The 18,813-nt window shown below is 42.9% G+C and overlaps 1 protein-coding gene across 1 annotated transcript in view; it reads right to left on the bottom strand.

Annotated features, from left to right (window-relative positions):
- The window catches only part of SLC9A2 (solute carrier family 9 member A2), a 90,915-nt gene that overhangs the window by 13,261 nt on the left and 58,841 nt on the right, over positions 1-18,813 (bottom strand). The window contains exons 4-7 of the mRNA XM_045550326.1: positions 15,733-15,950; positions 15,021-15,223; positions 5,347-5,436; positions 4,750-4,820 (exon numbers count right to left, since the gene is read on the bottom strand). Coding sequence (XP_045406282.1) covers positions 4,750-4,820; positions 5,347-5,436; positions 15,021-15,223; positions 15,733-15,950 — 582 coding nt within the window. The remainder of the gene's footprint in view (positions 1-4,749; positions 4,821-5,346; positions 5,437-15,020; positions 15,224-15,732; positions 15,951-18,813) is intronic.

Raw genomic sequence — 18,813 nt, 5'->3', positions numbered from 1 at the left:
CAACAGCAATTTCTGTTGCTTCCACCGTCAAAATATATACAAAATCCAACTCTCACCACCTCTAATGCCATCGCCCTGGTCCAGGACGTCAAGCTCTCTCACTGGATTCTTGTACTGGGCACCTAATTGGTGTCCCTGCTCCCACCCTTGTGTTCCTACAGCCTGTTCTCAACACAGAAGCCTAAGTGCTCCTGGTAAAATGTAAGTCTAACGATATGACTGTTCTGCATCTCCCCTGAGTGGAAGCACAGTGGCCCGCGGTGCCCTACACAATCTGAGTCTGCACCTCTGAGCACCACGCCCCTCTTCCTGTGGTGCAGCCAACGCCTCCTGTCTTACAGACTTGCCAGCTGTGCTGCTACCTCTGGGCCTTTATACCTACTCTTCCTTCTACTAGGAATGTTCTTCCCCCAGACACCTGCCTTTAAGTCTTTCCTTGACAGCCTTTGAAAGGAAGTCATACGCTCTCCCTCTCAGTCTTTCCTTAACAGTCATTTTCTCAAATAGCCTTTCCTATCCATCCTGTCAGAACTGCACGCCACCCTCCTCCCTGAGCAGTCTCTGTCTCCTTTCCAAGATGTATTTTTCTCCATAGCAGTTATCACTTTCTAGCATGTCATATAACTCATTCATTTATCTTATTTTCTGTCTCCTAGCACTGGAATGTAACATCTTTATGGGCAAAGATTTTTTTCTGTATCACCAGTGCCTAGAACAGTGCCTGGTACATTAAAGCATGTGTGGCAGAATGGGAGGATTCTTTGGACCCAATTCTTCCCTGCATCCACATGCTCTGTCATGTTTCTTGACAATGTCCTTCCACCATGGCCTGGGTGACCTGCCCTGCCCTACTCCCTGACACTGGGCTCAATAATGTTACTTGCTTTGGTCAATGGGCTATTAGAAGACACAGTGATGGAAGCGGAGGCTTAACCTTGGCTTGCATCTTGCGACTCCACTATCACCATGAGAAAGATATGCCCAGAGTAGCTGCTTAGTCCCAGGGCCAAGGTGAATGTCACATGAAGTGGAGTCAACTCACCCCAGTCACACCAGGTAAGGCCAGCTGGAGTCAGCTGATAGCCAACCAACCCACTGAATCATGAGCAAGACCAGCCCAGGTCAGCCAAGCCCAGTCCAGACCAGCTGGCTCACAGCGTCTCCACTCAGGCACTTTCATAACAAGTGACTGTTGTTCTGAGCAGCTGAGTTGTGGGGTGGTTTGTTATATAACATTACGATGCCAATATATAAGTGAAACAACATGCAATAAACATTTGTTGAGAAAGAAATAAGTGTACTACAGGGATTACCATAAGCCCAAAGAGGTTTATAGGCACACCTGTGCCTTGAAAGGAATCAATGTTAATCCACATTCTTCATGCAAGTCCTTTGTTCTACATACTGGAGGGCTCTGAATAGCTAGGGAAGAGCCACCCTGATATGCTTTGCTATTGACTGGCCACTGCACTGAAGACTGAGTCTACTTTTTTCTACTTTTATTTTGAATTTCATGTTGGGCCTATTGAGCTAGAACTCCTGACAGCAACACAACATCTTTTTAAATTTCTTTTATTATTATTATTATTATTGTTTTACCATTTTACTAGAGATACGCAAAGGGAAGAACAAACACCAAGGACAACAGGACAATGGCATGCTCTATTTTGCATAGGGAATGTGCTATGTTCTTTCTTAGCTCTATTTCCACACCTTTCATTTCTCTGCCAAGCTACACACAGGTGTCCTCTTTCACCATTATTGGATTGCTTTTGCAAAGTCTGGGAAATGCCCCTATTGTGTTACCCTTTCACTTCATTCTCAGAGGATCAAATGCCTCAAGAATTCTCTGGCAGGACCACTGGAAATCCACAGCATAAGGATTTCAGAGGAAAGGAAAAGACACTCAATATGCCTAAAACAATCACTTCTTTCTTAATGCCATTTTTAGTAACATCAACAATTAGATGTGATCTGAGCAGAACTGATTTTAAAAGTGGCCTGTGTCAGCACCAAGTCCCCCCACATCCACTTCCTGCTCTACCTGAAATACACAGCACCTGGGACAATCCAGGACACTATTTGAAATTTACCTGGAAAAATTTTTGCATGGAAGTATAGAAACGCTTATGAAACGATCAGATAAAGCACATCCACCACAGTGAAGATTGTCAGACATGAACCAAAGCTGGCTGTGCTGTTGTTAGCACTTACAGCCCAATTGTCCCGGCCGCCTTCAGATATTTGCCGGGAGCAGATCACAGACCTGAGAGGTAGCATTTCTGCCTGAAAGACAGGATGTAGCCAGACCTTCTCTGACACTTGAGTTCCACACCGAACCCACCTGACCACACTGTCCTCCTTCTCCCTTTTCTGACAGTGCCCCAGGGCCAGGTGACCTGATGACATGCCGACTCGTATCTACTTCCCACATTTGGGAGGCAGAGGAGTGGTAGAAATCTGGAGCCTGATCCTCGCTTTTGAAAGGGAGCAAGCTGTTCTGGGTTACACCTCTCACGTGTCACTCCAGGGAGGTGCTGAGGGGATGCTAGAGAAGGGCAGAAAAGTGGCTGAGCTGGAAAAGAGAAGGAAGGTGGAAAACAGGCATTGCTACGGACACAGTGGAGAGGAGAGGCACAGGGGTCTGTCTCACTGACTCGGCACAGACAGGGACCCACCTGTGTTAGGAAGGTCCCAGGGTAGAGGGTCACAGGAGACTCTCTGTAGCATTCTGGTCTACCACCTGCCTCTAAAAAAGTGAATACTTCCCAAAATAAATGGCCATTAAAAAAATATTTTTTATAATGGGCATTTTAATTTGCTTTATTTATGTATTTATTATTTTTTTAGAGACAGGGCCTTGCTCCGTCACCCAGCTGGAGTGCGGTGGTGCTATCACAGCTCACTATAACCTCAAACTCCTGAGCTCAAGTGATCCTCCTGGCTCAGACTCCCAAGTAGCTAGGGCTACAGGCGTGCACCACCACGCTTAGCTAGTTTTTTAATTTTTTGTAAAGATGGAGTCTCATTATGTTGCCCAGGCTGGTCTCAAACTCCTGGCCTCCAGCGATCCTCCCACCTTGACCTCCCAAAGTGCCAGGATTACAGGCGTGAGCCACCACACCTGGCCTTCCTTAATTTTATTACCTTGTGCTCCCATGTTGCTAACCGGGCATTCTCTCTATACAAATAAAATATTTTTTGCTTTAGTTGTGAAGTAAGGCTAAGTCCCAGGGGCCGTTTCTACATTGTGAAGGTTGTTTCAAGCACTGAAGTATGTGTAACTCATTGTATGCTAGTATTACTTAATGACACCTCACACTCTCCCCCACACACAGAGTCTATCCGCTGTATGACTGTTTTGTTGTCTCCATTGTGCTGCAGAATTTGAGAGGCTTAAGTCTATGGCTTAAACTTCCTGTGCAGCCCAATATTATGCCAGCATATATGAGCAAATAGGAAGCACTGAAAAAGTCCCTTCTGTTAAATTACATAAATTGGTAGGCTGGTCAATTTCATGTAAATTAGCAGTGGAGAGGAAAAAATCTGTTACCAAGTTAGGAAAGAAAAGGCAAGAGGGATCCACCAAGCTTCAGATGTGCTCTTCTGTCTTTGGGGACCAGCTTAAGTGCCGCCTCCTTCAAAAGCCTTGCCTAGCCAGTGAAGTGCTGATGAATGTTCAACAAATTGCTCTAGGAATAAAAGGACCCTGATTTGTAGCATTTGTCAAGACCGTGGTATAAACACTCCCAATGTGGCTGATTCAAGTAGCCAGGGTGGATGGTGCCAAATGCACAGCCAGGAAGAGACACACGTAGTCAGCTCCCACTGGCCGCTGCGAGCTGGCGCCCGTACCCTGCTGTTCCTACCTCTGCTGTCAGAATGAATCTGAACTTCTTGATCTCATAACTCTGTTTTTCAGTTTATATTAAAGCATGCATCTAATTCTGCCTGCCTACTCTACCTTTTCCACTTCAACTATAAGATCCTTGAAGACAGGTATTGAGTTGTATTTATCCACCATAGAATATTTTACAGAAAGGTAAACTCTGTGTGTCTGTGTGTGCATTTATGTAAATGTATTAATATATAACCTTTTGGATAATTTCAGCATCAACAGATATACATCTATTATTTCTGATAGTCCATTTACATCCTCAGGTGCTCTGAATCTCTGCATTTGACAAAGCCCCTCACCACGTGTGCCAAAATGGATAGTAATGGGACACGCAGTTTTTAACCAGCCTCCTATGCGGTGAGGAATAGCCACACAACTGAGTCCCAGCCAATGTGGTAGAAGTGGAAGAATCTTGTGGCAGCTGCTGATAGCTTTGGTTAGAAGGCAGCTAGCACAGATCCTTTGTGTCTTCATTATCTTTCTTCCTCCACGTAGCCTAGAATGGCTAATGCAGATACAGCCACTGTGGTCCCGGAGGCAGCCTTGGAAATGGAGGCCACTCTTAGTGGATCAACAAGACAGAGAGTCATGGGACTGGGGCAGGGGAGTGGGTGTCTGCGGAGTAGAGCTCATCTACTAAACCTAAACTGCCTACCTCTGGCTATTTACAAAAGAGAGAAATAAGCTTCCCCCTTGTTTAACCTACTATTATTCTACATTTCTGTTACAGCTGAACCTTGTCTTAAAGGACATACTACGTGGTACCACAAAGGAAAGATTTGCAACTCTGAAAAATACTACAAGTCAGTATGTCCTGCTTCCAGAGTGCTCCAGAGCCAAGACCTTCTTACTTGTCTCTCCAAAAGTTGTGACCCCAATGTCCACAAACATCTTCAATCCCAGTCTTCACATGATCAAAAAACTGAAACAGAAAAAGGCTAATTGATTAGTTTCACATGAAATCATTACTTTTCACTCTACTTATATCACGCCTAAATTCTAAAGGCCCTGCTAGTTTTTGTTTTCTGTTTGTTGTACTGAAAGCAATAAAGCAACAATTCATCTTCAAACCAATTGATGAAATGTTTGTTATAGCAGTCTTAGGCCATTCCTAGATTATTCTGCTCATCATAACAGTTTGTTCATAATTTTGAAAAATATGAAATATGGTAATAATTTTCCAGTAGGAACATTTTCAGGTTGAAAGAAGTAAAAGGAGGAGATTTCTTGTCCCTGTGTTCATGGACAAGTTTAGCAAACTAACTGGAGACACTACCATGGGCTGTATCTGTTCTACACTCCCCTAGCACGTACCTTCCCCAGGCCTCCCTCTCTCCCCTCTGTCATTCCCCTTTCTTCAGGAAATGGACAACTTGGTGTCAAGCTGTTTGACTGATTCAAATATTTTTTCTTTTATCATTTAAATTGTTGACTCTATTAACACCTACCCGACAATGGATTTCTTCACTGACAGCTTGCTGCTTCTTATTGGACCTCTTAACATCAAGAAACTCCACCAGTGGTCGGATAGTTATTCCCTAAACAGAAAAAAAAAATAGTGAATTTTCTTATAAAATAAAATTAAAAATGCAAGCATAACTTCTCTTCTCGTAAGCTTTGATAACCAACAACAAAAGATATTCTGCTCCCAAGATTTAGCACCATAAATGTAACCTTTTGTTAATTTTTTCTTTCCTTCCAATAGCTGGCATATTTTCAAAGGATCACGTCCCAACACAAAACAATGGAAAAAAAGAAAGAAATAGAGAAAGTAACTCTGAGAAATAATCAAGCATTATCAAGTTCAGAGACATCGCCTACTTGTTATATTATCCATAGAAAACTTTTCAATTATTCCTCCATTTGTTCATTTATCAAAAGTATTTTAACTGAGCTTCTATTACATACATGTCAGGGCCTTGGGCATTTGGGACACGAAGATGAATAGTTAAGGACCTCAGCTCCAGGACTTTGGATATAAGAAGTCAGATATATCCAAAAACAGTTACAAAGCAGGCAGAAGAGGAATGACAGACACAGACACAGGAGGCAGGTCAAGGCAAGCGTGGTGCAGAGGAAACAGTGGGTCGCTGTCTTACAAGGTGTTGGAAGCCTTTTCCAGCAAAGACCACAACACAGCAAAGCATCAGCAGTAAGAAAGGGCTCGTAGTCAGTTTGGGCCTATTCACAGGTAAACTTGCGAAATGGAGAGAATTATCAGCTATTCAGTAAACCAGAAAGAGAAAAACATTTCTTAAAGTAATAACATATATCTATCAGAAATCTACAGTGAATATCTCACTTAATAATGAAACAGTAAAAGCATTTCCATTAGTGCCAGGAACAACACAGGATGCTGTCTATGCTCTTTGGCACAGTTCTGCATGTCCCAGTCAATTAAACAAGAATAGACAAAGAAAAAGTAGACATATAAATACTGAAAGTGAAGTGACAAGATTTTTATTGCTCATGGATGATCTGGGGTTTTTGTCCTGGAAAACTCTAAGATAATCCTTTTTCATTTAAAAAGAACAAGTTTAGTAAAGTGACTAACATAAAATCAACATGCACAAAGCATCCCATATAGTAATTTAAAAATGTAAGAGAATAAAGACCTATATAATAGCAATGAAAAAATATATATATAAAGAGAGGACATATATATACATACACTATTATAATATATATAAATACTAGTTTACTACACATACTATATATTCCCACCTCTCTTTATATATATCATAAATGTATAAAACCTTTACAAAAAGAAATATAAAACTTAACTAAAGGACATTAAAAAGATCTGAGTTTTAAAAAGACACATACAGTTCCTAGATGGGATAACAACAATATTACGACAATTTTCTCCCAACTAACAATTATATACAATACAATTCCAGTAAAATATCCCTAAAGATTTTTTAACAGAACTTGACAGGTTGATTTGAAATTAACCCAGAAGAGTAAATGTAACCAGAAGATTTTGGAAGAAGAATGAAGGAGAGAGAACTTACAGATACAAACTATCAGCTAAGATGATTAAAAGTATATAAGACTGGCACCAAAACAGGACAACTGAGGAAGGATGAGAATGTGGAATGAAGGAAGATTCCCGAGTTTCTTGCTGGGGTGGGGGTAGATGACCACTACTTCCTGACAGGAATAACACATGAGTGGGAAGGGCTGTTGGGGTTTTGGGGGGAAGGAAGTAGATATCTGGAGGCATGTTCCCTGCCACACATTTGATTTTCATCTCACTTTTCCCCATGTCTTGTAGTCTTTAAGATGCTTTTTGATGATGCATACTGACACACACGCGCGCGCACACACACACACACACACACACACACACACACACACAGGCACGCCTGTTAGACCAGCTCTGGGCATTTTTGGACTTAACTTTCATTTTAACTTTCTGAAATGTGAACTGATTTTGGCCACATTTGGTATAAGACACATCTTGTGTTCTATTTGTACTTCAGTCTACCACTTTGAAATAACATAGAAGGTAATAACAGCTTTCCAATCAACACATGTTCAGTAATTTTTAACTTATGTAAATGAAAATGGGTGTAAACATGTGGTTTTCAGAGATGGGAGATTTTCGCTGAATTCCAGATTCCCTGAAACCACTAGTTTAATAATAGCTCAAGTAAAAGTCAACAAAATCAATGCAATTTTTAAAACTATATATTAATACCGTGTTCTAACGAATGCTGTTTCACGCGTTTTCCTATCAGCATTCACTTAGTATATAATAAGTGAGTGCCCAGTCTTTGTAAATATAGGACATAAAAATAAAGATAGGACATAGGGCCTCTCCCCATCCCTACGTTGATTTCTTCCTACTGACAGATAATCTAGAAGTGAACGCACTACCCCAGATAAATCACAACTCGTCCACTCCAGGAAGTAAGTGCTGCCTATCACCCGATCAACTCAAGTTTCTAAAAGCACAACATACTTACGTTTATAATTAATAAAACTTATAAAAATGTGTGTTTGTTTAAACAGTCCCTTTTAATAGTTGCCCCCTTTCTCTTTGAATTATTTGCAGTAGTGATGTCGTGCTCAATGGGCATTATTTAATAAAGGCTCCCTTCTTCCTCTCCCCCACTTCTTCCTTTCCTTCCTTTGCCAATCATCTATTTTGGGGGTGGAGTGCAGGGCATTTGTGTATGCCATATTAAGCTCCCCAAGCTGGATGCTATATTCTAGGAATCTCTGAGAGAGAGAGAGACAGAGAGAGAGACAGAAACCTTTTGAGAAGGTACCTTATTTTGCCACACTGGAAAATATCTAATTTAGGTAACCAGGGAGCAAGCTGATAAAGCTTAGAAAATAAAATAGCTTAGTGTTATCCACGTGGGATCAAAAAAAACCTTAGTTTTCCATCAAACTACCAAAAATCATATTTGCAAAGCACAAGTTAAATTTTCACCCATTCATTCAACTTTGGCACAATAAACATAGCACCTCAGAGTCAGGCCTGACGAAAGGCATCATTTAGCAACAGGTACAGGGAGGAGAACAGGGAGATAAGATTTGTTTTCCGTCTTGTTCCATCTCTGCTTCCCTCCCACCCTGCATCCCTGTGCTTCCACTAATGTGAAGCAGGGGAAATAATCAACTACTGCGTGATTATAATGAGTGTTCTTTTGGTCTGTTCCTTTGCAAGAAAATGAGTTCTTGTGTTGCTTTTTGGAATTAATATTTGCAGAAAAAGAGGGGAAAGAGAGAAACTTCCTTATATTTCCTTGTTGATTTAGCAGGCAATTTCCAGAAAAAACTTGAGGTAACTGTTTGCATTTATTTAAAAATGTCACTATCATTGCTATGCTGCCATATGTAAGGTATCTGTCACATTATGCACTGGATCACAGAGATCATAGACTGTTGTGTGAATAGTATTTATCTCACAATGGGATAAGGGCAGTGAGAGCCATAAGAGTGTCCCAGTAGGTGTGCCTGGTCCTCCTCTGTTTGTCTGTCTTTCAGCACTTCCCATACCGCACAGTGATTATTCGTTCTATGTCTATTTCTTCCCCCAAACTGGGCTTTCTCTGTCCTGGGTCATCAGTGTTTCCCGCTCTACTGTACCTCAGCACTCCAACACGCTGCTACAGCTCCCGTCTTTTAAAACCAGAAACAAAAGCTGTCCTTTGGCAGATGTCCTCCTCTGGCCACTACCCGGCTTTCTCAACGTGACCTCAACAGAGTCGCCTATATCTTCTATCTCCAATGTCTCTCTCAACTCCTCTCTCTTAAATCCAATCAACCAGAGTTCCATCCTCCCAGCTGACCCCACATGCCCCTGTGAGGACGGCCACTCATAGCTGTGTCCTCCATTCAGACCTGTCCTGACCTTGCAGCCGCATTCGTCACAACTGCCAGCACCCTCTCCTCCCCAAACACTTTCTTCCCTCTGCTTATGGGCAACTCCTGACATTTCTCCTCCTTTACTACTCACCCTTCTCAGTCTCCTGCACTGGTTTCTCAGCATTTTCTTGATTTCTAAATATTGATGTTTTTAGGGTTCAGTCCTCAGATGCCTTCTATCCTATACTCTTTCTATACTCACTCTCTAAATAATATATTCCAGATTCATGCTTTAAAAGCCACCTATATACTGACGAATCCCAAATTTGTATCTCCTACTCTCACTTCTTCCCCGAATTCCAGACTCATATATAGAATTGGCTATTCAACATCTCTACATGGATGTCTAATAGACAAGCGTATCTGTCCAGCATGTATACATTCAAAACAGTACACTCAGGTTCCCACTCTTCAAACTCAATCCTTCCTCTCTATTCTCCACTAAGTTAAAGGTCACCTGGTTGCTTTCACCTTGAAAGCTGGTTGCTCAGGCAAAAACCCTTGGAACTATCTCTTACTACGCTTTCTCTCACATCCTAGACTATTCACCTGCATTTTTCCATCTTAAAAAAAGCCTAATCATCTTGCTCATTTTAATGTAGGTCCAGAATAAATTATTCTGAATTCTATGGAATTCCACTTAGTAATGGCATATGTTAACTAAATATAAAGATGGTGTCATTATTAAGCTAGCTAGCTAGATAAAACATAAGACCATTTATTTGACAAATGAGAAAGGACATTTGAGGGTCCTCACAATGTCTATAAAATAGTGGGCATCATCCCTCCAGTTTGAGAGGCTAAATTAGCAAAGGTTTATTCAATCATTGGGAAAGGTCACCCCACCATGGGCCCTGAGCATGCCCACAGCGGGTACCAAGAAGGTAAGGCCTTAATTACCTGGGCCATTTCTCAGGGTTGCAAGCAACAAGCAATCTTGAGAGATGAAGTGATAGATTCCCAAGCTCAGTGTGCCCCTCCTGCAAAGCAGTCCACGACATGTGCAGACACCCATCTTGAGTCCTTGTTGTCACTCCCATAAGACGAGACAGTGTGGAAAACTGACACGAACCAACATGAAGCTCGGGCCACTGTTTTTACCATGGGCAAGAACGTCCTTTGTTTCTGGCCTGGGAGTCTTCTGCCAGCATCCATAAAATAGGAACAGGCTAACTTGTCAACCTGCAAGTAGGGTAAAGTCCCAGATGCCTCACAGTTCCGCACAGTGATTCACAGTAAATTCCACCGTTAATGTGCAACTGAGGCAAAAAGAAAATGCCATCTCTTGAATTCCAGTCAACCTTGCTACCTGATGGACTTCTAGGTAACCACCGAATGCATTTACAGAATTCTGGGGATCTGCCACATGATTACAGCGACTAACTAAATAATAACAATTATACTCAAACAGCTTTTCCTTCCAAAGAAAAGCATATTGAAAGAATTTAAATTTTTCTTCCTTTTGTCACCATTTTACTGAATGTTGTGCATTAAAACATAGCAAATAATGAAGTTAAAAACTTGCCTCAGGTGTTGTACTTTACAGGCGTATTCCCCTGTACTGCCTGGGAGGGAGGTATGTACCATTGTCGAGATTTTATAGCCAAGTACACTGGGACCCACAGAGGCTGCAAGAACCAGGCCCAGAGTATCAATCCAGAACAGCCTTACCCTAAAGTCTTCGCTGTATATTACTGCACTCCACCCTCTCTGACTTTGAATGTAAGTCTAAACCATGAAAAACACCTTTTATTTTTTATAAACAATATAACCAATCTTATTGAAAAGAAAACAAACTCAAACGCCCAAAGGATCAGAATTATTTATTCACTCAATATTCCACAACAATATTTTCTGATAACATATAATGTGCTTCGTAAAGATGCTACTTTCCCTAAATAGCCACATGATTCAAGTGATGTTAAAATTTTCATTATAGATTATGGTATCGAATTACATCATGAAATTCTATTTTCAAAGACAGGGCTAACTCAATAGTATCAGGTTGGAAGAGCTTGTCGTGTAAGAAATACTGAAATAAGAGGAGGAAAATATATTTAAAGTTTAATAATAGGTCCATCAGCATAAAAGTTGTCACTTGTAAAAGAATACATAATTCCTACTCAAAAGGCAAAACTTTATGCATAGATTTAGAATTCGTTATTCCTACTATATTTGTAATCCATTAAGTATGTCCCTCTAGGCATTTTTCACTGAACTCCTTAACTATTGATGTATTCTGGAAAGGAGATCCTTTCTGAAAGGAGTGTGTATGTGTCTGTGTGTATGTGTATGTGTATGTGCACACACATGTGTGCATGTGTGTGTGTTCCCAGTCTCAAGAGCCAGTGGTAGGCAGGAGAATGTGAGGAAGATGAGGTGGGCGGAGTAAGAAACCAGGCAATATGCACGCATCGGTCTCCAAGCTGTGCGCACGGAAGGGTGGGGCAGAGAGCAGGAGAAGGAAGACAGCAGCAGGGTGGAACTACAGCAATTTCTCTTCCCCATGGACATCAAAATGAGCTTGGCCGGACTATCCCTAAACCTCACCAGAAGAAAGACTGACTTGCAGTCTCCAGATACTGATCCCCAAATATCTCCCCACTGGAGGGTTAGCTTGATGTGTTCACAGTACTAAATGCAGCCGATACATCTCACCTCTTCTGCTTGTCACCTCGGTCTTTCTCCTTTTCCATCAGGGCTTTTCCCCACCTTCATCTCTCTCCTTCCCTCTACGCCACGGAGAACAGGGGGAACTTCCTGACTTCCAGCTTCCCCTCCGCCCCACCTCCCACAAGCTCCCTGACTTTCTGCACAACACAAGAGTTAACAAGTTATCCCTTGAGTGATGTTTGACTCTGCTCAGCTCACATCTCACACCTTACACCTCACACCTGGTCTTGCTGAATACTCCTCTAAAACACACAAGACTGCGTCTACTCCTCATCTCTGCCGCTACTAAATCATCATTTCTGTCCTGGGCTACTGTGTGAACACCCAAATCAGTCTTGCTCCCTCTATTTTTGTCTCCCATAATCCATTCTCTCGCCCAGCAGCCAGAAAGATCTTTTAAAAACACATCACTCCCCTGCTTAAAACCCTTCTCATCACCCTCCAATTAAAACCACACTCTTTACTTCAAGTCACCAAAGCTCAACAATGGTTGCTTCCTCTATGTTTCTATTTTCTCTCTTTCCTTACCCACTTGGCTCCTTATTTCTGTTCTGGGAGCTTCCCATCTTAGGACTTTTGCATCAGCTCTTACTTCTGTCTGGAATGGTCTATCCCCAGATCTTAGCTGACTCCACGTCTTTCACATCTCAGATTAAACATCACCTCCACAGGAGGACCTTTGCTAACCTGACCTACAAATGATGGCAATACTTTCTATCTTTGAGAGCAGGAATTCTGCATTTTTCCTTTGAGTATCATCAATAACCAGGCCCTTGCCCTGTTGCCTGACAGACTGTGATGTCCATGATCACTGCAGAGAATCGGCCTCAGAAAGGTGCTGATAATAAAGGCAATAACACAGAGTGGCCATCTTAGGAAAAGGTCTCCCAAGGCATCCTTCTTTAGGGTTCCAGACAAGCCCCTGTCCCCAGTGTTGGGAGGTGTGGATGAACGAAGGATCAACTATGTCCTGGAGAGCTGACTAGGAGGAAGGAGGAGAATCGTAATGTGTTACAATACTGAGCACTCACTACACACCAGGCTCTCTGCTGGGCACGTGATTTAGGGTTAAGACCAAACTGGTTTTTACCAGCTGCATCAACTTGGTACAATTGCTTAACATCAGTTTCAGCACCTCATTTTCCTCATCTCCAAATAGGGATAACAAACAGTGGCTCCTCCAAGAGTTACATGCCATGGAATTGTTATGAGAATTCAATGAATTGACGTATAAGATGCTTAGATTTGAGAAGGGCACCTAGAAAGCATTCTGTGACTAATTATTAAATAAATATGAAAATTTTTTAAAAACACACATCTCCTGATTTTCTTCTATCCTCACTGATCACTTGTTCTCAGTCTCCTTGGCAGCTTCCCTCTTTTCCCGGAAGTCTTAAGGTTGGGCTACCCCAGGGCTCAATCCTTGGTCCTCTTTTCTGGTCTCCTTGGTATGTATTTTCACTGCCATGACAATCACATCCAGTTTTGGTGGCTTCAGTACCAGCTGTCTGCTGATGACTGATCTCTTTCCTGAATCCAGACTGCTACTGTCTGCCTGTTCCGCACCTCCACTGGTGGTCTAACAGACACCCTCCCCCAGCATCCCGTGACTGCACTACCTGTCTCCCCCTCCCACCTCCTCCTTGCACAGACTTCCCCTTCTCACTGAGGGCAGGTCCATCTTTCCAGCTGCTCAGGCCCAAACCCCCGGGGTCATCCGTGATTCCCGGTTCTGCACACCCATGTCTAACCCATCAGGGACTCCTGTAGGTTCCAGCTCCAGAATATATTCTAGGGTCTTGCCACTTCTCACCAACTCCACTGGCACTGGCCTGGTCCTGCCCAATGACTGCGTGGCCTCCACACTGAATTCCCAGCTTCCACCTTCCCTCTTGACAGTCTATTCTCAACACAGTGGCTAGCATGATCCTTTTATCGAGTAAGTCAGAACACATCTCGCATCTGCACAAAACCTTCTGATGTCTTCCCTTTCACCTAGAGAAGAGCGAAACTCCTTCCACTGGCCTACACAGCCCTACGTGACCTAGGGCTCCGGATTCTCCTGGCCTCATTCTCCTAAATGCTCCATTCCCACCACACTGGCCAAGAGCACACTGCCTTCAGGACACACTGCATCCTTCAGCCCATTTGCCCAGAAGGTTCTTGGGTTTAGCTAATCTCACCGCCTGCATTGCTCAATCGTCATTTTTCTCACTGTTCCCTTCCATGACCCTTCCATTCAGAATTGTAAAGCCCCAACTACCTTACCCTTGCCATGCCTGATCCCCCACTTTTCCCTATTGCATAGCGTCTTTCACCTTCTAACATGCTCTATAATTTACTTATTTACTGTGTTTCTTCTCTAGTGCCTGCCCCTCTAGCCCCTGCAACGTAAGCTCTTCAGGGATGGGGATCTTTTTATGTTCTATTCACTTATGGATCTTAAGGCTCCTAGAGCATTGCCTGGCACATAGCAGGAGTCCAATAAATATTTAATAAATGAATATCTGCAAAATATAATCTTCTAAGAGCTCGCATATTAACTTAAAGAGATTGAGGAACTTCAAAGTGAGGATCTGGACACAGGTTCACCCCATTTTCTGCCTCCCAGTATTAAGCTCGTATCTACCTCTACCCATTCCTCTGTTTCGGGGGGAGCACTGCTAAGCAGTCAACTCATGTCAAATGGCTGTTGGAAGGTCATCATGCACAACTATTATTTAATAAGAACATTTACTAGGTCAGAGAACAAGGCAAATGACCAGGATTAGCAAGCACAGTTCATAATTTTCCAGTAGTAAGCTTAGATCCCTTAGTTGAGTTTCCTTAAATAATAATTCCTCTGTGTAGGCCACATGACCAAATTGGACTCTCTTAGGCCCCTGGACAAGCCGGGGACATGAACTCAGACAGGAAATATCATTTTCCCTAATAACATAACTACCAAAGCTCCAACACACCTTTGCCACTTTGCATTCTGTAAACAGATTTCATTACCATAGTCTGAAAGATCGTGTTTCCTTCTGGTAAATGGAGAGGCTTTTCTAGGAGAAAGAACTCTACTCACCAGAATGAAGACAGTGAAGAATATGACAACAATGGCAGCTGTGATGAATAGCTTTTTCCGAGGAAACACAGCAGCAGGAAGGAGAAACACCAGCGCGAAGCAGATGGCACCCCGGAGTCCTCCGTAGGCGATGATGAACTGATCCTTAAAGGTCAGGGGAATGGTCCGGAACCAATTAATGACCTGAGTCAGGACAAAGACACCTGCAGAGAACAAGCCCCCCGCCAAAAAAATAGACTGTGAGGCCAGAATGTGAAAATAGGTAGGCTCATTTTCTGTGCTGCTGTGACAGGGCAAACGATTTACGAATTGGCGCCATGGTCTTTCCACTTTTCTCTGTCTTGTTAGTATCAAAGGCTCCGGGCCTTTGACATTGTTGTTCCCGGATGATGGGTGAAAATGTGAAATCAGAGAAGCCAAGACGGACTCAGGTGACTTAGAGCAAAGGCTCATTGAAGATACTCAGAGAAGAAAAGAATGGAACAGGAAGCAGAGGAAGAGGAGGAGGGAGATGAAGAAGGAGAAGAAAAGGAGGAAGAAGAGGAAAAAGTAGAGGAGGATGAGGAAGGAGAGGAGGAAGAAACAGATGAGAGAAAAGAAGAAATGAAGATATAAAAGGAGCCTCAGACACAGGAAAGGATGAACAAGAGGAAAGCCCCCCTCTTTCAGCGAATGCCCCTGAATGTTCATTTAGCAAACAAGTGCTCATTACCCAGCGCTCGCCAGATGAGGCAGAATGCCAGCGTGAAGCAGACGAAGGCCCAGTTCCACTCGTGGTTCTTCCCAACGGTGGACACGCCCATGAAGATGAAGATCAAGGTCTCGCTGACACTGCTCAGCATCTTCATGAAGTACTTGATGGTCGTGTAGGATTTCTGAGATACATTTTCTTCCACGTACTTATTCATAGTCATTGCACAAGCTGTGATTCTGAAAAAGCAGATAAGGCTTCCATTTAAACATGACAATGATCTTAGTTAGAATGCAGGAGTCAGCACTCAAAAGCTAAATGATAGCTCTACCCTTCTGCCCGTGGCTAAACATTATCAACTGAATGTGATTCGCATGTAAGCCTTAGAAATCCTACCATCTCATCTCTGGGAGGTCTTCACACACACCCATGGCTCAAATTAGCTCAGTCTACCCAGCGTTCCAGCTCCTCAGTCCCCTCATCCCAGAGCCACACTCTCAAAGGTCTATGGACATGAGCACCATCAGTGGCTCTCTTCTCAGTATCTCAAATAAAACAAGTCCAAAATAAATTTGAAATTCATTATCTTCCTATAAAATTGATTCTTCCACTCACATACACTCTATTCCTCTATTATCTAAAAATCATAAGCTATTGCATAAAATCCTAAACTTGAAACTAGGGTTGCATTGAACTTCCCTCTCCATCACCTGTCCCCCCATCCTATATAATTTGTCACCAACTGTTTTAAATTCTCTATCTTGAATATCTCTTGGACCCACTCATTCCTTAGTTCTGAGTCTCATTTCTATTTGCCTATTATTACTGCTTCTGAGAAATTCAAAATAAGCTCTGAGAATTCCTAAAGGAAAGAAACTCCTTGGTTTGTTTTCTCAGCATTTCCAAAACTTCGAGACCGCCAAGCCCTTTTTTCCCATTCCCATGGCATTTATTTTAACATGGCACCTCTGGAAGAGGAGGGGCTCCAGGACAAAGCCCACACTCCTAAGGTGGAGACTCTAAGCTCTTCACCTGACTGCCTCAGTGGACAATTCCAGTTTCATCCCCCACCCTCTCTCACTCCGGCATACACCATATATGCCTCCAATATCTGTAATTTGCCTAATGTGCACTTGTTCTCTCCTGTCTTCTTGACTTACTGCACACACAGGCTCCTTTCTGTCTGGAATGCTACCCCGACCAACTCAAATGGGGAATTTAGGATGAGCTGGGTGGCAGCCCACACTAGGTCCCATCTAAAGAGACATAGTTACTGTAAAGTACGAAAGGACTTCATTGCAAAACGTGCCGTGGAATGAACAGGAGGGTGGAATTAAAGCCAGCTGCTCCACCTTCCACTGAGGGATACCTGTGCCATAAACCAATTACCTGGTCATGAGCTGTGAGGTTTTACACATTCTCATAACTCTGCCATTACAATGACCCTGCGTACATACACCCTCCCTACTCCCCTCACATGGTCCTCCTTACCCTGGGACGATTTTTGCTGTTTTAAGGGAAACCTCCTACTGTGAGCACAGGATAAGTAGAAGAATGCAAACCTAAGGCTCCTCTGAGTTAAGACCTAAACAGGTAACCATGAACACGCTTCACTGCAACAGACCTGTTTCTCACGTAGCAAACATATACAGCTATATTTATTCTGAGTCCCATCTTAAAACAAAGTCTCCACCAATCTAATGACCATGTATTTAGCCACAGTGTCACTGCCCCCAGAATGAGCAGGTATTTCTTTTAGATTTATATGATGCATAATTTATGTGGTTTCCCAAAAGAAAAGACTAGCCTTATTAAGTGTGCTAATAAAATTCAGCATCCATGAACACACAGCAAGCCCTTTGAATAGCTGAGGGCTTATATAATAATAGGTAACTTTTATAGCACCTTTACTTTGTGCCAGGTACTGTGCAAATGCTTTGAATGGATTATGTGAGTTAAGCCTCGTAACAAGTTTATGAGGCAAGTTCTATTATCATTCCTGTTTTTATATATGGGAGAACAAAGCCAGACAGAGGTTCAATTACTCAAGATTCCATTGCAAATAAACGTTGGTGCCAGGGTGTAAGTCAGGCAGTCTGACTCAAAGCCAGCACTGTGGAGGACTTAACCCTCACCCTTTCCAAGTTCTTGGTGAGCCCTGTGATCTCTGATGGAGGTAGGTCTTCCCCTCCCTGCCACGGTGCTGCTCACCCTTTCTCATGCCAAGCCTGTTTGTATTCATTGCCTATGGCTGCCGTAAGAAATAACCACAAACTTTATGGCTTCAAACAACACAAATTTATCATCTTACACTTCCAGAGGTCATAAGTTCAAAATCATTTCAGTGGGATACAACCAAGGTGTCAACAGGGCTGCATTCCTTCTAGGGGCTCTAGGTGAGAGTCTGTTCCTTGCCTTTTCTAGTTTCTAGAAGCTGCCTGGCTTCCTTGGCTTGTGGCCACATCCCTCTGACCTCTGTTTCCCCAGTCACATCTTCTCTGAGTCTGACCATCCTTCTCCCTCTTGTAAGCATCCTTGTGATTACATCAAGCCCACCCAGATAATCCAATGGAGTCTCCGAATCTCAAGATCCTCACTTAATCACATCGACAAAGTCCCTTCTGCCATGTAAAGTAACATATTAGTATATGCTGGGGATTAGGACGTGGACATCTTTGGGGCCACTGTTCAGCCCACCACCAGGTGCTTGCATTCTCCTCCCTGAAACCACGGGCATGCTCCAAGCGAGCATGGCTTCCACCGCTTACTTGCACTTGGCCACAGAAGCTAGTGGGAGCTCAGTCACACTGGCTTGACATGAAGTACTAGAACCTCCTCCAGCAGGCAACAGAGACGGGGAGGACAAGCTGGAGACTGGCATCCCTCCTGGTGAGCCAACTCTGGGTGTCTTGCCAGCACCCACCTGAATATAAATCATTGGTTAACCTAAGTTCTCAAAACCTTCGTCTTTCACATGTTGGCTTAATTTTTCTTACCAGATTTTAAAATGTAAGACTTTCCCAATGCAAAATAATGAAGACAACAGCCAGATTATATTAAGAATCTGAATCATAACATGTTCTATAACAAAAAGACATACAC

Source organism: Lemur catta, chromosome 4 (assembly GCF_020740605.2).
Source record: "Lemur catta isolate mLemCat1 chromosome 4, mLemCat1.pri, whole genome shotgun sequence".
NCBI lineage: Eukaryota > Metazoa > Chordata > Mammalia > Primates > Lemuridae > Lemur > Lemur catta.
Note: the sequence above shows the minus strand (reverse complement) of the source record. Positions and strands in the feature narration are given on the sequence as shown.